The sequence below is a fragment of the Serinus canaria genome, chromosome 8 (genome assembly GCF_022539315.1).
Source record: "Serinus canaria isolate serCan28SL12 chromosome 8, serCan2020, whole genome shotgun sequence".
Taxonomy (NCBI): domain Eukaryota; kingdom Metazoa; phylum Chordata; class Aves; order Passeriformes; family Fringillidae; genus Serinus; species Serinus canaria.
Genome location: NC_066322.1, coordinates 21,905,428 through 21,927,602, shown reverse-complemented (window position 1 = coordinate 21,927,602; position 22,175 = coordinate 21,905,428). Strand labels below are relative to the sequence as shown.

Here is a 22,175-nt window from a genome sequence, read left to right as displayed (position 1 = left end):
AAATACTGCATTTCTTTTGTTAGGCTGTTAAGCAACCTGGAATCAATTTTTGAAAGGGACAGTAAGACTACAACTTCTTTTATATTTTCAGTTCTTCATTCTGTTTTAATGCCTTTCAGAGGTACTCATTATATTTTTTCATCAGAAGTTTTACTACTTTTGTATGTATGCTTATGAGGTTTTTCTATATGAGTTAAAATGCTTCACACATGTATCTCTGACGTTCCCTTTAATGTTTTAAGCCTGACTTACCATTCTGACTCTACACTCCTGTGTCTTATACTTTTCCCCAAGATGTCAGCAGCTGCACTGCCCCTCATGAATGCAAAAGGAGGACAAGCATTTTGTCACCTTATGAACCAAACACAGCATTGTGTCTTTTGTTTCCAGGTTTTCCAACTATAATTGTTTATGCATTCCACCAAAACGTTTAATTTAAGTGCCTTACAGATTGAAGTGAAGTAAGAGATGGGATATTATTCAAATTAAAAGCTTCATTATAAAATCCTCAAGTTCTACAAGTATATTTTGCATAGAACACTGGGGTTTTTTTATTTTATGTTAGATATGGAAAAATATTCTAAGTCTAGTCTGTACACTGGGATAACCTACATTAAGATTTGCAGTAATAACATGCATATACTCTGGGAGAAAATAAACTTCTAGAAGTAGGAAGATACGTATCCCTATTTCCTTCATGCTAGCCTGCTTATTTAGAAATCATTTTGATATGCACCTGTAAAACACATGACAAGTGCCTCTTACTGCACAAAGATCCATTTTGGCTCTTCAAAGGACCTCCAGCTGTAACTCCAGTATCTCCTGGAATATGATGCCTAATTCTCAATTCCACATCCAGCTATTATTTAGCATGCAGGCCTTCATGACATTATAACATCAACCCTATTCACCCAGTGGAAGTCCAGTTAAAGCTCCTGACACACCAGGAAATGACTCTTTCTTTACTTGTTATACTCTCAAATGACAGAGTACAGCCAAAGTTACTGGATATATGTTTGTGCATGTATCCATGCATATGTAAATCACAACACATCACAAAAATATACCAATTTAATAATAAACACACTAATGTAAACCACAGAACATCACAATAATTTTATAGTCTTTTACATTTCTGAACTACAGTTGATACTGAGTCCAAAGGCTGACCAGATGATCTATAAAATGGTTAGATTTATTTTTAGATCATTAAAATCAAAGGGCAGTGTCACAAAAGCTATCATCTAGGGTTGGACTTCTATTGTACTAAATATATACAAATTATCAACAGTAAGAAAAGACACAGTGTGCCACCATAGGATCTTACTTTGATTACAACAGGGGTATTTTACAATTTCAGAAAATGTAACTCTTTGATTTCATATTTTGATGTAAAATTCTTTGTCTTGACAACTATTTGTGACAGCTTGTGCATCTTTAATTGAATAACAGAAACAGTGGTTTCACAATTATATTCTTTTAGAGCTCTACTGGGAAAAACAAGATAAGTGAATTTTGTGACTGTTTAAAATGATATACAGAGTATGTTCTCCTATAGGCAATAAAAAAAGGAAAAAAAAGGCAAAAAAAAAGTGGGGGGGGGGCACCCTCTGCAAGATCAAAGTCCAGAAAGAACTGGCACTTAATTTATCATCCTTTACAGACAAAAGACAGCTTTCGTCATTTCAAAAGGATCAGATGTCTTTTATGACAAACTGGGTTTGCAGTTTAATTTACAAATAGAATTCTAAGTAAGCAGTCTTTGCTCTGCCAAAGCAAATGACAAACAGTATAGGTTTTCATTCACGCAGCCCTCAGCAGGATAGAAGAGATTAAAATAAAACTGAAATAATTTAGAGAAAACAAATAAATGTTTCACAAAGTTGAAGAAGATCAAAGCCTGAATTTTCTGACCCCAACTGTACAAGCATTTCTTATTATATTGACCAGTGCCATCAGATCATTAATTAAAAGGAAAGCGCTGGCAGGTGGCAGGGAAGCAGAAGCCGATAATTGGCCCCCTTCTTCTTTTTGCCTTCAAAAACTCTCTGGTTCTTTTGCAAGACATGCCACTAGGCAGACAGAAATGCCTACTTTGTAATATAATGATTAAGATGAGATGAAGAGACTCTTGCGTTTAAAGCAGCTCTGCCTAATGAATGCAGCTAGCTTTATAATTATGATCCTACTTTTACAATAAGGAATATGATGTTCCATTCAACGTCTCCTCAGCTGTCAAAAAGGTAAAAATCTCAAATATAGGGGTCTGCACTAGGTGCTTTTCACCCCCTTATTCCTTTTACAGCAGTTAGCAAAAAGAGGCAAAAATAATTATGAGTAATTCAAGCACGCATAGAAGAAAGAATGAAATGTCTAAGACTCACCACTTCACCAGGCAGGTTGCTCAGGTCATTAAAAGGGGTTTCTAGAGTGTTTGTGTCAACATTCAGCAAAACCACATCCTCCAGTGATCTATTTTTTACTTTCTGTTAGGAAGAAAAATAAAGAAATTTACTATGGTGTCCTCCTGAAGTACATTTTTCTTATATTGTGCTAAATTACAAATGATGATTTTATACAAAGGGCAGTAATGGCAAAAAAACCAGTTGGAGCATTAGATGTAGGATTTGGGAATTAGATACAGTATTCAGAGTAATTTTTAAAAATACTTCCTATTCTTCAAACACTAAGGTTATATTAATCTCTGAAAGGAGTTTATACAGAATGCACGTGAATATATTGGATAAATATATATTGGAACTACACATACCTCATAACAACATTTCATTTTCTCATATTTGTGAAAATCAGATAGGATTTTAATCATATAATCAGATGAAAACCAGAAAAAGTACACTTATTTGCAGATTTATCTAAGTACCAAGCATGTGATGCCTACTATTAGCACAGAAGAATGGATAAAATGCCTTTTCATCAGTGTACTTGGCTAGCAGCTAAGAATTAAACAATTTGTTCCTTTCAGGAAAAAGGGATAGAATTCTTTTCCATATGGTCCTACAATAATACATAATAATGCAGTGCAGGAAATAATTCCTGAAGGAACTGACTTCTTTTTTCAGGGCAGATCTTTCAGTTCCATTATTTCCTTATTGAATAAGAAAAAGCATCCTAATCAAGATCCTACAACTGATGCATGCAGGTCATAATGACTTGGGAGCACAGAAGGCTGTGCCTGGAGTTGAGAAGTGTAGATATAGAAGGCCTTTTTTTGGATAAACAAAAGTGCTGGTAGCTCAGAGAAGAACCCACCCCATCACCTCAGCAGATGTGAATTGATCCTTAGAAACTGCTTTAGCAGAAGTGCAAATCAAATAATGTTCCCAAATCAATTATCTACTCTGCATGATAATCAGATGGCACATGTAGGCTTCACAGCATAATCAAATGATTATGGTAAAAAAAAGGCAAAACTATTTCTTACCCAGCTATTATGTACCTGTCAGCTGAGTTGTACTGTGTGGCTTAACAATCAAATCTGTAAAAGCCACTCCTTGTATTTTGGCAAAAAATACTGATTTCTAAATTAATAGTTAGAAATGTTATGGGATGGAGGTTAGATTCAAGTTTTCAGAGGGACAGGAACACAAATTATCTGGGAAATCACTATAATGCCCAAATCTGAGTGATGGTGACTCCAAAATAAATTTTACCTGTTCCTGAATAATAAATTTTTCCTCATTATTGGGAAAAATCTGTGGCTAAAGTACTAAAAGGCAGGAAAATAGCTACTATTGTGCTATTAATAAGACAGAGAAAATCTTGATATAAAGCTACATGTCTTCATAAAATACTTCAAAAGTAAGATTTCAATGAGTGACATTTTTTACTTAGAAAAGCATATGAAGCTTAAATTTTGTAATTCTGCATGCTAAAATACAGGGATTTTTTCTAAAACATTTCCATTACAATTTTTTTATGGCACACACACCTCATGCTTCCCAGTACACTGAAGAGCAGAGTAAACTTACCTCTATCAAGCTTAAGTGGACGCCAATCAGATAAGGCATCGGTGCACTGCAGGAAAGGAGTGGAAAACATCAAGTTTTAAGTATAACACTAATGGAGTATTTTAAATCTTGGCACATAAGACCCTAGTAGACAGTCTCTGTTTAAGATAGTGAACACAGTTGCTACAGGAATGTTTACTAGACAAGGAGAATTTTGGTTGACTCTGCAGTAAAGGTGACAACAAAATAAAGGATGCTGCTGCAAACTATGAGGCATGAGCAAGGAGGCACCACAGCTTTTCATCCAGACCTAGTTCCAATAACTGACCACACTGAGCTAACCCAGCAGATGTTCCCAAAGTGGGCTGGTTTTAAAACACCAGCTGGGGGACATGGTCCTGCTTACCATCACCAGAGTGCAACACAAACATCATTACCACCAGTTTTGGTTTTGAGCCCTTCCCTGGCAAGCCTTTGGAAGCTGTATAATATCCTATTAAACTCAAGATAATAAACTTCTCCTTTCCAATTTCCATAAGACAAGGAACTATATTCTCCAAAGAGAGCAAATATCCACAAAAAGCTGCTGCAGTGAGACCTCCTGCAGTATGCAAGCAAGAAACTGAATTAGGCTTCTTTATCATGATTTCCTACAATCTTCTGTTCTGGCAACATCTGACCAAGAATATACTCAGTGTCCAGCACTGAAGGAAAAAACCTCAGCAATCACCATGAGACGTTTGGGTACTGTGAGATTACTGTCAATATTCACTCCCAGAGCAGTTAGCAATTGACAGGCCACTCAATGGGAAATGAATCACTAACAGACCACAGAGAAAAAAAAATAAATAAAAATAATCCCTAAAAAATAATGGAAGGCAAGATGACATATAAGGATACACAACTCACACACAGTAACTTCTCTCATGGCAATAATTTGATTACAGATCTGAGCCAGTGGCACTGACTGATTGGTGACTGACTTTCCAAGGATGGGGCAAGATTTCACTGCATCAGTTCATGAGGTCTCATCCATTTGGTCCCACCTCTGGGACCAGAAAAAGCAATTCTCACCTGCCTTCAACTACAGCCCATTTTAGAAAAATCTGTACACCCTATGGATTAGCCAATTGCTCTCATTAACAATGTCCCACAGGAGAGGATCAATGCAAAAAAAAATCCAAACAAAAACCAACAAACAAAACCAAAAACCCAGTCTGACTGAGGCCCAAACAAGATTTCATGGTGTCTATCATATCCAAATATAGGTTTGCTGAAATTGCAAACTGTCATGGCTTAAGGTTTCTAGGCAATGGGGCTTCCAAAAAGGAAAAGAGGCCTCTATTTTTCCACACATCTTTTTCTTAGCCCAGTACTGACAAAATTTAGCACTTCCTAATGACTCCATCCAGGCTAATCCTTAGGTCTTTGTGAAGTAAACACAAATTACATGGAGTTGTAAATGAGCAGACAGCCATATATATTCAGAGAGCATTTAAACAGCTTTAAACCACTCTATAGATTAAAGAATGCTCTGTACTATGCAACATATTTAACCAAGCTACTAAGAATGATTATGGCTGACATGTTACTGAGAATTCTACTGCAGAATAAGCAGCAAAATAGATACTCAGGTTCCTCATATCAGGATATCTCAATGTTACAAACAATGTGAACAGGCAAAACTACAGTGAAAACAAGTGCTATGTCATGTATGGGTTTTATGCACACTTGTTTTCTAATACATCAACACTGTGCCAGTAGCTTCACCACGCCTGTGCTGACTTAAGATAGCTGAGGATTTGCTCCATTAATGAATCTGCCATAAAAAAAGGGAAGCATGTAGCTCTTTTCTTTACAGAACAAAGCAACAGCTACACCATTTCAATTTTGAAGTTAGCAGAATAAAGGTACAAAGCAAATCTTGAAAATGGATGAAATAAAAAACTGCAGGCATGGGAAGTCAATTTAATCGTTTTCAGCAAAAAGTAATTTTATTACTGCTGGATTCTGAAGTCTTAACAGCAGAGGACTGTAATATGCACATGAAATTGCTTACTATGATACTACTGGGAGCTGCTATAGAGTTTTCTCTTGCTTATGCATGTTATCACCAAAAATATCAATCAGTGGTATCACTGCCCAAAATAATTACTGTTATGCAAAACATCCAAGTTAACTGGAAAATAATTGCCCCATTCTCACGAAACCAGGCGTATGTATATCCTAATTCAGAAGAGACCAAATCTCATCAAGACCTTTTGCAATTGTAACTTCAATTTTCTGATTGCATTACATTCTCAACAGAGCACCAGTATAACAGATGCTTTATCATCCACAGACAAAACTGGCATATATTCTAATATTGGTGATTTAGTTTGCCAAGATATTAAACAGAAATTTCATTAAATTAGCTTTCTGTTTCACAAAAAAATAATTTTATTCAAATATAATTACTGTATCAATGTTCAAACTTAATTTTTTTAACAGTTTTCTTGAAAGCCAGCCACCCACTCCACTGAGTGCAACAGTCCCCTTTTACTTACGTAAATGTAGAAGAGAAATCAATTTTTATAATAGAATATAAAATTTTTTATTAACTGCGCAGTGGATTTTTTGCTGCACCTACAATGAATATTACTTTCTCAGCCTATATTTTCCTATCTTCTAGAAAAATAACTTTCTTCCATCTCCTTTTTTGGATGGTCACTCCAATTCTCACAGTGCAGCTCCCATAATGGCACTCCAGGCTGAGCTGAGCTGCATGGGGGTACAAAGCCCCTCCTGAAGCCATGAACAGACTCTGCTCTCCCTGGAGCTTGGCACTCCCAGCCTGCCACTCCAGAGGGTGGTGCAGTCCACACTGACCCTCTGCTTTGGGCTACTCCAGCATCATCTGTTACATAAGGTCTAATACCAGCCTGTAAATCAGGCAGTAGGATAGAAATTAATAGATTTTTTAAATTAAAAGGCAAGTGGAAGAATTTAAATCATTTTAATATAGCCTTGTTTTGCTCAAAGATACTCTTTTTTTCTTGCTTACAAAATGTACCAGCTAGGCACTTATTGTAATTTATCAAAGTCTAACCCCACAGAACTGTATCCTTTATCTTGATGATATTATGAAGATTCTTAGTCCAACTGATAGAAAAAAAAAAGTGTATTTCTCTCAAAATATGCTATATGATTAATGTGAAAAAAAAAAAAAGGTTACGGAATGAGGCCTCTCTTGAAATTAAAAGGTTTAAATGTATTTTATCTTTGTTTAAAAAAATCCTTACTTCCACAGAATGAACAAATTATTCAATTGATATTCCCCTACTTCATATATTTGAATGCCATTTCAGGACAACACTAAGAAAATGAGATTTCATAGGAGACATTCCAACAAGTCCAAGTGAAACAGTGACAATGAAATTTCTAGGTATGAAAATGCACGTTGAGCTAAAATGGCACTTTTATAAAATGAACTTTGCTTATCAAAATGACGTAAAAAATAAAAGTATGCAAAATAACTTTTGCATTCTTTTATTAATTTTAAATTGGCATGATCCTGTTGGACTGCAAACTATGTGAAACCTACTATAAACTTTGACATTAAGAATTCATCAATGTTTTTTAATTTGATATATCATATGCCAATGAGGAGAACATTTATTTACTGTTAATACACCAGAACATGAGGAAAGCTAAGTCATTTATGTGTTTTTATTACACTTTTCCTACCTGTCTCACAAAAGAACCATTCAAATGAATGGAAAGAGGAATGTAAATGCACAAAAATCTGAGTCAAAAGGTCTGAATTACTGTGTAAATTTATCAGCTGTGCATTTCTTTTCATGAACTTTATGTTTCCTTTTGAACATCTCTAAAACAGGGGAACTTTTTACTCCACCCTATTGTACTGCAGTGAAAAAGAATAAGAGATATAAACAAATTTCACAAGTTTAAGAAACTCCACGCTCCTTTTTTATGAGTAAAAAAATTTCTCAGGTCATACCACTGTGACATGGAATCCCAACTACCATCATCACATGGAGCTGTGTACAGCATCTAATACTGTTATTTCTGGAAACATTATGTGGGCTTAGAATGGGAAATGGAAAAAAAAAAAAATTTCATATTCAGGATGCACTCTACAGGGTACAGCTTGCATAAAGGTGTTGATCTGCCTTCTCAGAACAGCAGTTTTGGAATATGTGAAAAATCACAAAGGTTCTGGCCATAAGCTCAAGTAATACAAAAACTAAAACACACCCAAGTTCTACCCCATCCTGGTATATTTTATCAAAGGCAGGAGGAGAAACAATTAGTACAGAGTTTCTTCAAAAAAAAAACTATCATTCAAGATGAAAGGCTTAGCTGTACTTGTAAGTAACAGGAAGAGTTGGAGAAAAACATTTGTTTTCTTTTTTAAAACAACAAATAATACACACATGAATTGTAAGAACTACCACAGAAAAAATATTTATCATGGACAAATATTGTGAACTTCAGGAAAAACTATCAAAGACATTTAAGGAAACTTAATGAGGATTTGTTTGAAAACAAAAGTTCATTAGACTAGATGGAGTTCAGTAGAACAGCAATACATTCGTAGGTTTGAGGGGGAAAGAACCCAAACCAAAACCCACAACATAAAGGCCAGCAAACACATAAGCATAATTTATTTCTATGAAGAAAACACAGACTTAGCTCGGTAAATATCTGGCTGGGTCTCAGGTTTTATATATAATAATAATAATAATTCCTAATCTCTAGAACAGCTTGAAATGGTTCATTTTTCCATAACAGACCCAGAGGGTCTAGGTAAAGTGAAAATCTCCAGGGATGGATATTCCTGCTTAAAGGGAAAATGGAAACTCTCATTTGTAATCTCTGCCACTATTCTGAATAAAAGCAAGAAATTGTGAAACACAGGCATGTGGATACATCATCCCCTAGAAGGATCAGAAATGAATCAAAAAGTGATTCTTGTTCAACTTAAAAATATGCCAAACCCACAAAATCAGTCATGTGAACAGAAACACATCAGGAGAAGAAGAATTCTTATTATAAAATTTTGGAGTCCCAAAAAGAGTTTTTTGGGAAGGTGCTGGCTAGAACCCTGAGCCTGGCTGAGTTAAAATACAAATACTAAATCACTGATGAATACTAACATCTGATTCTGGAAAAAATGATTAGGGTTTTTCTGAATGCTTCTAGAAGCATAATGTATTTCAACTTAAAATAAAAGCCAAATAAAAGAAAACTGTAACATCTTTGCATTTGGATTACTGAATGAATTATCTTACCAGTAAAACAGAAACAGTTCTTACAAACAGGATTCTAAATGCTGCACTAATAGCAATTAGCACTGTAATTCAAGATACCAATTCAAGCACCACATCAAGGCATGCTGGAATATCCCTAGTCAAGTCATCCTTTAAGCACTGGCCTGAGTGCTTACATAAACTGGACCCTGTATGTTCAGTCACACTGAAGAGTCAGTGTTTTCATCAAATACTCAGAATTCTAAGACAGGTGAGAATCTCAGAAATGGGGATAACAGGTTAGCTGTCTTACCAGCAGTAGTCCAGAAGATGTGGAGGAAGCACTGGGATGTAAATATGTTGCCAATACATTGGATATAACAATGCAGCTGACGCATGAACACAAGCAGTTAACTAAAAATAAAAATATACACACAGAATTGGCAACAAAAAAACCACGAATTAAAAGAAAATACAAAATCTTAAATTAACTTTAGACATGCAAAAAGCTTAACCTCCCCAAACCACCTATTATTTATTTTGTAAATTGCTCTGAATTTCCAAAACACATCCACAAAGAACTCTGATGTATGTACACAAGCACAACATCTGCAAGAAGGCAGGCTAACAAGTCAGCCCTCCCTGCTCAGTTATTCCCTTAGAAAAAGGGAAATAATCATGAATTGCTTGATGCAGTCATGGTCAAACATGAGCACTGCCATGAACACACAGGACTGAAGTGCACCTCGGTTTCACTGGGCTCCACTGAGTGGGAAAGACTCAGGAGTTTTCTAGTCCCCATTTCTGCTGTTTTTTACTGGAATTGATCTGAAGCTGCATGAAACCACAGAACAGCACTAAACTCAGGAGCAGGATTAACTCCTGTTTGTGTCACTATCTTCATTTCCAAACTATCTTATAAAAAAAATCTGAAGTGAATATTGAAAAGCATCTTAATCACAATTTTCCAAAATTCCCTTCCCAAAGCAGAGACTTCCAAGCCTGGCACAAGGACCATGGAAAATGAAGGACTCCTTGACCAAGAAAGGAGGTGCTACAAACTGCTTACCACTCCAAATGGACATCTCTGGTTTTCTAAAACAAACCCAAAAACACCACAACCACCACTTTACCCCCAAAAGAAACAAATAAGTTTGGAATTCATTAGAAATGGGGCCAAGTTCATTCCACAAGCGAACAAAATAATCTTGTAATATGTAAAGAATTCAAATTTGATCTATCTTTGCTGTAAGGGAGTCTCTCAACTTTTGTTATTTTATTATGCAGGCACAGAGTTACAAGAGAATGAGAAAAAATCCAGACTGTTCACAACATGGCAGCTTATATCGATCCCATGTAGCACTACAAACTTCATAGAAAAAGGGAAAAACATTTTGAGAGAATGCCCCACGCAGAAGTTACTAAGCTGATGGAAAAGAAGAGGTTGTCCTAATGTTTTATATCACAACAAAATTACTACCTGAGTTTAACTTGATAATAGCACTGTTTATTAGACATGAACTTTCACAGTAACAAAACAAAGAGCAAAAAATAAAATGTAAATCCTGCCCATACAGCAAGTGCTGAAACATTATGGATTTTACAGGGAAAAAAACCAACCCTCTTTGTGAAACAGATCAGCAGTTCAAGTGTTCACATCCTGGCTGTCTTGGACATTTAAATTTGTAAATAAAAAATTACACTACAATTTTGTACACGTATTTTTACACTAAAAATGACAAAAAGCAGTTATAAGACCATTGCAGCAGAAATCACAGACAATTACAATTTGTGCAGCCTAGTTTGCTCAGCCCTCAGATTAATATAACACGATTAAATATGGAAAAGAAGGGGGTCTGAAAGCTCCTGAGGGATATCATTAGGGCAAATTGCCAAAGAATGAAACATGAGCCAGTCAGGAGAGTCTGGAAGCTGCAGTGGTACCAAGGGACTTGAATGTTCGACAGTTGGAGCTTCAGTAATGTGTGAACTGCAGGTTAAGGTATCAGGAGACTCTGCTCACTGACACACAGAATGTCACTATTGACCAGCGAGCTGCCCCAGCCTGACAGCTACACAGCAGAAAGCCAAGGATATCATAATTCCCTATTTAAACTCTTCCTTGCAGATTAACAGCTCCTTTCTTAGCTTTACACCACACTTCTGCAATTACTCTCATTTTGGACTTATAATAATGGCTATTTTAATAATTATTGGGTTGTTACTATGAATTGATTTGGGGAAGAAATAAATGAGTACCTTCTCCCTTTTCTACACAGTGGGATTTATGAGGTTTATTTCCATATTATCTCTCTGTGTAGTTGAACTAACACTACTGTTAGCACAGTCCAGCTCAGCATTGTTTTTTGCTCTTTCACTCAGAATGGATGTGGCATTATTAATTATTATGTCCACATACTTTTGTACACAGTATATCAATTTCAAACCACAACAACCTATAGAAAAATCAGCATTGCATGTATTTCAATCAGAGGCTGCAATAAAGCTGAGCATACAGTTATACAGGATATCCCCTGATGTATACAGTCGCCTCCTCCTCCTCTTAATAGGCATTCTTAAATTATGAATTAACTATTTGCATGAAGACACTTCCCTATCTTCTGCATGTCTGTTATATTTTAATTCTCATTTTAACCGAGGAACTATGCAATTCCTTAAAAACATCTGAAGTTTTATTAACTTGTTGTATAATCTATATTTTGGTGTGGCACTCCCACTAGCAACTATTTACCATTTATAATTTTTTAATCTACTTTTTTTTTTGTAGGAAAGGCAAAGATTTGATAACTTAAACATCAAGCTTTTGTTCAACACATCAAGATTTTTTTGTTGTTCATCAAGCTTTTTTGCTTTTCTATTTAATAACATCTTACTGTAAGATCTTATTTAAACATTTCCCTCTATGTTCCAGTATGTTTCCAAACATTTTTGTATGCCATGAATATGTTTTATAGTTTCCTGTTTACAGCCTGTAACACAAGCAGCTATGGGATTGTGCTGCTCTTCAAACTGTGCCACATTTTATTATTCTGCCAACTCTGCCTTTAAGCAAATACTGATAAGATAATTATGGATTTCATACTAAAATTTGCATACTTGGTGGAAAAAAAATCTCTTTTTTGCTTTTTTTGCTGTTTCAATGGTAACTGCATTTCTCAAATGCATCAGTTATTTAAATAGCCTTCCTCTTTAAGTGACACATCCACACCAGAGAACAGAATGGGAACTGCTGTGAACCCTGAACAATGCTGCACTTAAGGAAGCAGGCAGTTCAGGAGCTCTGAAAAGCCAGGTACCAGGGAGAACTCGACCACTTACATCAGAGCTCCACAGAGGTGACACCCGGTTTGGGGGTGCCCAACAGTGTCCCTGCCCAGGAGCAGAGCCCAGCAGGCACCTGCCAAAGGCTGCAGGGCACATCCTCAAACAGAGCACCCAGCAACAGCTCCCAGGCAAAGAAATGAGAGTCTGTTGCTTGACCAAGTGGGGATTTCTTCTGCAGGAAACAATTCCTTACACTATTTAGGCACAAAGCCATCTCTCTGGAGTGTAGTCAATTGACTGCTATCTATTCCAAAAGGAATTATCAAGAGCAACCTTGAAAAGATAAGTGATAGATCATAAAAATCAAAAGAGGTACACGGTCTTCTAAATTATCCTGAAGTTGCCTTCGGTAGACATTCTCCCAAACCACCTTGAAGTTGTCCTCAAGACTGTGTCCAACCCTACCTATTCTTCCATTGACAATTGGATATAAACACCAACTGTGAACTGTGATTCCTCTTACAGGTAGGTTTTACATTAAAGGCAAAAGCCTTTGTCCTATAAAATTTGCTGTATGTTTATGTGTGCACACAGATATATCATTGCACAACTCTGCAGTTTGATGAAAATCTTCAATTATAACAGATGAGTGCTTGCAGAACCTAGTTTCTGCAAATCTTGTAATTTATTTCTGGTTTGAGGCAACAAATGATGTTGAGACATCCATCCTCCTGTAGTTCATTTCCCTAAAAAAGATCTACCAGAGCTGTGTTTCTATCCATTAAAAAATGGGTAGACAGTTTTTAAGTAAAGTTTTTGTCAGCTGAAACTCATTTGCCAACACTCAACAGAACTTATACTTTTGCTTCCATCAATTTTGATATTTAGACTGTTTTTCTCCATTTCAAAGAATGTCTTTTAGTTAAACAACATTTATTTTCAGAAATAAAGCCAATTATCTTTTTAAAACTGGTTGAAATAATGTGGTTTTAAATTACATGAACAGCATGAGTCAAATCACTTGAATTAGTTAAAAGCAAAATTTTCATGTTCAACCCTTTCACAAATAAACATCTCTAATTTGAAATCTCTAACATTTACACTGGGCAGAAGAAGCTTTATGTCTTTTTCCATCAGTAATAGGCTTATTAATAGTACTTGAGTCCAAGTGAAAGTTTGTAGTCTGTTTCTGATCTCTCCTGATCAGATGCTGCAGCCAGAATCAACAAGTGAGCTTTCATATACTGCAAGGAAAGTAATTGGTGTTTTCTCCAGAGCACTCCAGTGATTCTGGTAAAATAATTTTTATCTTTGCCCCTGCAAAAAAAAAAATCTGAAACTACATGCCCAGTGAAAATGCAGTCTCTCCAAACAGCGGGAGACCACATACAGAGTTTGTTTAAATTCTGTATTTTGTATAATTGTTAAAAGTAATGAATTGTAAAATTCACTACTGGGTGAGAGAAAATTGATTACTACCAAATCTTAACAAGACTGAAACAGTGCTCAAATTCTAGACAATGATGAGTTCCTTTCTATCTCATGGCAATAAGCAGACAGGTGGGAAGGCTGTTGTTCAAAATCTATGCAGTAATGAACATGAACAGCCAGGAGAAGTTTTAGTTCGAGACTTGATCAATGCAGGTTTACCTGCTCCTGGGAACACAAAGAGTGCAGCTCCTCCCCTCCCTCGTGTGGATGCAGTAATTCTGATGTGTGTATCTGCTACCCAATGCTCACTCCTACCAATGAATCCTTCTGCTCTGTGTTTCAAAGAGATTGGTCCCTTTTCTGTTCAGCTCTCTTCCTTCTCCTCATTTCAGGTCTTGCTAAAACACTGCGACATGTCTGGAGCCACACCACTTCAGCTGAAACATTTTCTGCAGACTCACAGATCATGCTTATTTGATACCTATTATTCACATGATTTCAATGAGTAACATAAAAATACCTGTATCCTGCACAAAAGGTACCTGGCAGTTTCCTTCTATCAATATAAATTACTTTCTTCAAAGCCTTTTCCATAATCAAAGGTAAAAAGAGAGGAAGAGCATAGGTGGCAAGATCTGCACACATTGCAATGCACAAACAAGAAAGACAGAAACTGATTAGCAGAATCTTGTCAGAAAGCCAAAAACAGCAACAGAAGTTAAACAAATGCTAAAGTAAAATTAACCTGTGATTCTATAGAACCTTTCAAAATCTACTGTAAGCAACTAAAGAACTACTGTGATAAAAGCATTTCCTGAAAAATCATCAAACACTGTCAATCTCTGTCAACACCATGTCCAGAAATGGGTACTGGTGTGCTCTCTCCCTCCTCCCTCACAGTCCCAATGGGCCAAAGAACTGCTTCCCTCCCACTGCCTTGACCACACAATATGTTGAAAGATGCCCAAGATTCTGTTTAGTTTCATTATCTCATCTACTCATTAATACCTACAGCAACAAACCCTAGGGGATGGGTCACTGTTTTACCACAATTACAGCAGTCACCATCAGCCTGGACCAACCCTTGTGGCTCCTTCCCTAATAGTCCCAGTTCACAAGAATTACTGAGAAACACTGTCTGCTTTCTGAAAGGGGAACAGTTGCATAGGTGAAAGGAAGCCTCTCTTCTACATCATTACAACTCCTAAATTAAACCAACTCTATCTTAGAGGGGCAAACACATCTTAATCCTGTTTGACTGAGAATGAGAACAGGCCCCAAGCCCATAACAGATGCTTTACATTTGTGGAGACCTACCTTTCCATTCACTTCTTGAATGGGGGGCAGGGCAGGGGAAGACTGCTGGGAAGTGAAAGTGGGAAGGGAGATCTTGCTTTTGCCAGTTTACAAGAGAGCATAAATCTATTCCCAGCTCCAAAGATTAAACAGTCAGACTAAATGATAAACCTAGCTGATTCTGCCAGCACTGGTGAGAAATCAGTGAGGAAAAAAAATTTAGCAACAAAAGAGAACAGAATATATTGTCCAAGCCATGCTATGCAAAGCCACTTCCATGCAATTCTTTAATTTAGCTCCTGGCTAATCATTTTCCATCTGCCATCCCCATAATCTTTAGGAAGAAAAAGAGGGAGGACCTTAAATGAGCCATAATGCATTTTCCTCCTGTTGGCAAGATGAAAATCCAGCTCCTCTCTCTCACAAGAGGGAGAGAGAAAGGGAAATATATTTCCAGTTCACAGATGGATATTTTACCTTTTTCTCTTCTAAAAATTAAAGATGTAAAAGAAAACACTTATATAAAAAACTTATTTTCTCCCTGAATTGCTGTTGGGTTTTTTTAGGATTATTTACTTCCTTTTATCATTCTTTCTGGGGGAAGGAAAGGGAAGAGATGAGTATTATTCATGATTTTGACAGCACTTCATATACAATCAATTTCATTCTTTTCTTGCAGTTCTTGATTCACAAAGCAGCATTATGGCATCATTCTTGTGCATTAGCTTGGAAGAGAAAAGAGAAGGCTGCAGACACGGCTTGTTCCTTGCCCATGGCTCCAGGAGTGACATGCTGCCCAATAACGGAAGCTGAGCAGAAAATAGAACTGAAGTGGTGGTAGACAGGTGAGTGCTCACCAAGGAATAGCACTGACATACTGTGCCTACACAAGGGACCCACAGGCACTTATACAGATAATCAGAGGTATCTATATAACAAAGTAGGTGTGGGTGCAAAGAAAAAATCATGTAACTTCATTCAGTTACTCACTGTTTTCATACCACAAAGGTTTTTTGTATTTTTCATAGGTTGAAAATGAAACTCTTGGAAGTTAATCACCATGTTTTATCCCTAACACACCAGAGACTGGGTTAATAGCATGTCTCTTTTGATACTCATTTATCCTACAACAAACTACCTATGCTTCTTTAGATCATCTGCTCAAAAATCGCAGTTTCCTCACATTTCTTCATTTCATCTCTGTATTTTCTTGCTTTGTTTATCCTCATTTTCACATTGCTTAACTTCTTTATCTGTTTCTCACTCACAAAACCACACAACATCACAAATATATACATCTTTGTGTCCCTTTCCTGACCTTGATGCCTCCTCTATGACCAATCTCCATGGAAGAAGAGCTACCCTGCTATAAAATGAGGGGGTTCTGCAAATGCTTCTCACCTCTGAAAGGAAAGCTTCCAGGAAAATCACTTTTATTAACTTTTCTTCCTCCAAAGGAAATCCATGGCATTTTCTTCTGCTATCCACTAATTACAAAGCAGCAGGGACAATCTTCCTTGTGAATGGATTACTTAAGACAATTTACTGTCTTAAAGCAAGAGTAGATATAAGCACCAATGATGCTATAGCTCATCTTACCACTGGTGAAATGAGGGAAAAAAGAGTGATAAAGCAGTAGCAAGTATGAAAAGGGGAAATCTTGCCATACCAGCACACCAGAACAAGGGCTGCTATTACACTCATTCACCCTTCAGCAACTCCTCATTGCTTTTGCTTCACACGACCACCGAAGGACACCAGTGGTACTCTCTGGAGGGGGTGAGACAGTTCTGCTCAACACAATAAGGACTCCCTCCCCTTCAGCTCACCCACAAAGGACTCCCTTCCTAAAGGCTTCTCTAAGTCCCACAGCAGTGCCCACACTGGCTCTACACAGCATTTAGTTCCCTCAGTTTCTACTGAATTGCCAAAAGTCACATAAAAAAGAAACATCTTTGCCCCAGACTGACTCAGTCTTGGAGCTTTCTTTTTACTGCAAGTGTTAGGAAAGGGAAAATGAAATTCTGGAGCTAATTTGTAGATCTGTCTATCTACACGCCTTTTCTTTTTACAGCATGGATTTTTGAGGCTTGGGATTTCAATTTTTTTTTTTACAACACCCAGTAATGGAGTTCTTTATGTTTTACATAGATGGCAGGTAATAGCAATTTCCAACTATTTACTGGCTTTTTCCCTCCTGCTCTCATTAAACAATTTTTAAAACCATATATTTCAATTTCTTTACATTCTTTATTTCTACAAATTCTTTAAGCAATTATTTCTCCTGTGGTAATGAGAAAAGTATTCTAAACTTCAAGACTGAGACAGCTTTCTAGACCTGCCTGTATATTCTAACCCCACTTTATTCCTAATGACATCCTGTAGCCTCACATTGCTGGAAATGTGCTCCCTACAGGTGTCCCAATGGGAACTTAACTGCACCTACAACAGTTTACACCCCACTGTACAGTTATCTTAGACTGCCTACACATGAACTATAAAAAAAAATTAAATGCCACTTGTCATTTACTTCCAGACCAAATGGCCTATCTGAGGTTATATTCCAAAATAAATTCTAATTATGCTTCTGGGAGCACACTGAGTATCAGCAGAATAACCATTCTGCCTTGCAAATTAGTGATAAATTCCCATCCATTTCTTGACTTTTAAGAACTAAATTTAGCCCTTGAACACTTCCAGGTCAGATGAATTTGAGATATGAATTAAATTTTAAATCTGTAATACTTTTTTCTAGCAACTACGGACAGTGTGACAAGAGCTGAACAAGACTAATGAGAAAAGAGAATAAAGCCAAGAGTCCAATTCACTAAGGGCATCTGGGGGCAACTGTAGAAAGCTCTCTTCCCATGGAAGCAACGGTAAAAGTGATTCCACAAATGTACGTGTGCAAATTGATATTCAGTGTTCCTTCACCACCAAAACAAATAAATCTGTATCTTTTGTTGATATTTCTGTCTGGTTTTGCAGGGCTACCAAAGAAACCCAGAGCCAGCGCCAAGCAGAACTTGTAAGCGCCGTGCTGTGAGACACGCCAGGCTTGTATTTCCCAAAACAAATACTGGTCAAAGCAGAGCTAACATTTAGACATTTGCTCTAAAGTGTAGCATCCCTTCCACCTGCCAGTGCGGGCCGCAGAAGATCCGATCTAGTTAGCATATTCCTGACAGGCTGCTGAGAAAGCTCCTGTCAGACACTGGCCAGCCGGGTGCTGAGACGGAGCGCACAGCCCCAGCTGACTAGTTAGGGAGAGACTGCAGAGGTACAATTACAGAGGCATATGACAAGCTTTCATGCTTGAGTGACTTGAGAACCGATGACATGGCTTTAAACAGCAATCCTTCCTACCTCCGGTCACAAAACACCAATAAGTCAACTGATGCACTGTTGTAAAATCATGATTTATTCCTTTGCTTTGAATACATGAGAGTGTGGTATGATGTTCTGGTAGACTACCACAGCAGGTGCACTTGGGGCCAAAACATCTAGGGCCTGCCTCCAGCATGCATAAAATCAATGCTGTAGCTCAGCCTTCCTGGAAAAGCCAATCCCAGCACTTTAATAATTTATAGAAAGACCAAATTAAAAAATTATTTGTGCTGAAACTCGTACAGCTCCATGCAACTAATAAGAATACATGCAGATGCAGTGACGTGTGAGGAAACAGTGCTGTGAAAGAACATACAGCTTGACATTTAAGGAAGGTCTTCCTTTTGCTGCTAAAGTGAAATAACTAACAGCCAGTTCTGTGAGCAGATCAATCCCTTTGTTTCATTCATCCTTTCGCTTAATCCAAAGCCACATAATTTGTTTCTCTTTCATAGTTTACTGTTCAAAAGCCAGAAATGGTAATTTTTGCTACAAACAGATCTTACAGAGCATAATCCTCAGGCTAACTGAATCCATCTCGTTGTAACACTAAGCCTGAAGCAAGCTGTGAGGTTGGTGATAATCACATTATTAAAGTGGTTGGAAAGTCTAGCTAATAAAAGAATCAACAGTTAGGGCAAATAATGACCCAGAAGCTACAACAGAATGGAGTGGTGGGAAGCTTCCACTTGTATCTTGGTAGTAATTGGAAGGACTAACAGACAAATATCTACACCAAAGGAATTTTAAAAGGGGATAAACCCACAGAAAATCAATTTAAAGGAAGATGTAAAGAAAACACAACTGCAATATTCTCAAGATGTACATAAAATAAAACATGTTTGGCTGAAATAAAATGTAAGCTGAAACACCCTGGAGACGGTTCTTTTTTTTTTCTGTTTTCTGTTTCTTTTAATTAAAAAACTCTACTCAGCAATTTAAAATAGGCAACCTTATTTTCTTCTGTTTTTCTCCTCTACAGTAAACCCTTTTAAATATAGCATCATGTTTTGCCCCCATTTTTCCACACTAGGACAGATCCTTTACTTGAATATAATGGAAGTATGAAATTAATAGGGCAGAAATGGTAGACAAAGAATTCCTGAACATAAATAAGTGCAGTTTTCCATTCCTGGCCCCACAAGAAGGGTGAGGAGAAAGTGAGCAAGGCCTGGAATTATGCCTTTTGTTATCAGTCACTGCCCTGAGATAGTGAACCGAAACAGAGCTGATAACTTGAAGGTGACATCACAACCCAGTCTCCATGAACTGACATAAACACTTGATATTCAGTTAACCCCAAAGATAAGACACAACTCCCTTAACAGAAAGTTGTGTTTGACTGCACTTTTTTTGAACAAATAATCTTTTCCAGTATCAAGCTGTAATTTAGGAATATCAAAACAGCAACTCTGCAACAGAAAGCACCAGTCTGCTGTGTTTTGTATGCAACAGCAAAACAGCACAAAGCTTGCAAAGGCTGTTCCCCAAATACACTCCATTTACTTTCTGTACGACATCAAGCAATCCCCATGTTAAAGAAGAAATATCTTTTGCCAAAAACCCATTTAATCATTCTTGGCAATTCAATTAAATTCTTACAGGCAATACTGGAAAGTGTTTCATTAACTTCTTAAGCTATATTGCTCTGTAAAGAAGCAAGCCATGCATCATCCCTGTTCTGTTTATGAAAGAGATGAGCAGGCAGCACTTCTGGAAACTGAAGCTCTTAAGAAGCCAGATATAATTTTCTATTTCTTTTTTTTTATCAGAACTCACTAGTGCAAGTGAAAATTAACCAATCCTGTATCAAAAGTGGATCCAACATGATGTGGCAGTAATTTTGTTCAGCTATGAGTTAAGTAATGCTAGTATGCAGAAAAAGCAACCAGAGAAAAAGTGAAGCTGATCTGCTCTCTCCTTCTGGATTTGACCTGCAAGGTACTATCTACATTCACAGCTTGGGGACACTCTCCAGGACATCCAAACACCACTAGAAATGTCTGGAAAGTGACATAAATTATTTTCAAGTGAAGACACCAGCCAGGTGGCTTTTGATTCATTAGAAGGTTAGGAATAAACAGCCAAAGGTAAACAAAGTGGAAGTTTCTCACAACCAGAATATTCTATCTGTTGTTGTGTAATGACTTCCAAAGAGAAATCTGATCGTATAAATAAGGTGGTCTAGATCAGCACAGTCTATTTGTGGTACTTCCTCTTCTCTTGTCGCATCACAGCACTAGAGACCAGCTGAGATGTTCAGCCTAACAAAAACAAGTCCTAAGCAGATCCAAATGTAGGCTGAGAGTACAATTCTAAATCGTGTCAAGCAGACGGACACGTGCTCACCTGCAGAATGAATCTTCCACGAGCTCAGAGCTGCCATCAGGATTCCTGTCTCCTCTCTACTGGAGCAGTAAAACAGGGCTGACTGGGGCATCATTGCAGCTGAGGTTTTTTAATGGTTATTCTTTTTTTTTTCTTTCCCCTTTTTTTCCCCCCTTTAAATATAGCAAGCTGTGTTTCAGACTAGCAAAGTGATAAAAAATTCTGATTCCACAGTTTTGCTACATCATGTGAGCTTCTGCTAAGACAGGTTCTTTAAAAGGGCTTTCCCTTCAAAATCTATTTGCCCCTTCAGGTCTTATTACTATGTTGTAACGCACAATTCTTACCAATCCATTTCAAGAAGGGGAGGGGAGCAGGGAGAGGAGGGAAAAAATACCCTGTAATAAAATATGGAGATTTCCTAAGAAAAAGTAACATCTTTGGTGGTTAAAAAGTCTATCATAGACTAGTAATGTGAAGACTGTCTTAATTAATTTAGTATTTATTTTGCTGGTTTTTAGTTGTTCATGTGGCCTCTGCTTATAGAACCGCATGCTTGCTTCACTCCAGTTCCCAGGACTGACTTGGCCCCACACCCTGCAGAGCACTGGGTAAGTGCTGCCCTTGTGCACTGCCCTAACTGCAGTGCTGCTCATAGACCCAGGGACCCAACACCAAGCTGTTTAAAAAAATAAGGCAATTAAATAATTGCTACTGCACCTAGAATTGTAAAACCTGTCAGCCCTTTATGGCAATTCTGAACCTTCTCTATCTTCAATTTACTTTTGACTCAAAAAAAATTGAAAGGATTTTTATCCATTATTTATAATCAAAGAATTCTCACTCCTTACAGCACCTGCAAGTCTTTGAAAACAGTATTTTTTAGTACTATATCCAACCTTACACACCCATGTGCTCATTTATTTGGTAGTGCAATATGCAGTGCTCAGAAACACAGATTGATTTTCCACCACAGAGAGAATATTAAACAATATGTTCTATGCAGCATTCTTAAAAAAAAATTAGGTAATTGTGCTTAATAGGCTAAAGATTCTGCATAAGAATTATACTCTGAGATTAAAACTTGATTATAAAGTGAGTTTCTTGTACTGATGCAAAATAGACTTGGGAGTATTTTCAAAATACAGGGGATTTTAAAAATCTGTAAGATTCTGTGAAGAGTAAAATAAAATGTTATCTGAATATTTAGGTATACTTTCCAAACAAA

General features: G+C 37.1%; 1 protein-coding gene across 2 annotated transcripts in view; it reads right to left on the bottom strand.

Moving 5' to 3' along the window:
- DENND1B (DENN domain containing 1B) overlaps positions 1 to 22,175 on the bottom strand; it is a 150,787-nt gene that overhangs the window by 47,582 nt on the left and 81,030 nt on the right. For both annotated transcript variants that reach the window (XM_018912069.3, XM_018912071.3), the window contains 3 exons: positions 9,534 to 9,634; positions 3,990 to 4,035; positions 2,385 to 2,486 (listed from right to left, as the gene is read on the bottom strand). In XM_018912069.3, the coding sequence (XP_018767614.1) occupies positions 2,385 to 2,486; positions 3,990 to 4,035; positions 9,534 to 9,634 (249 nt within the window). The remainder of the gene's footprint in view (positions 1 to 2,384; positions 2,487 to 3,989; positions 4,036 to 9,533; positions 9,635 to 22,175) is intronic.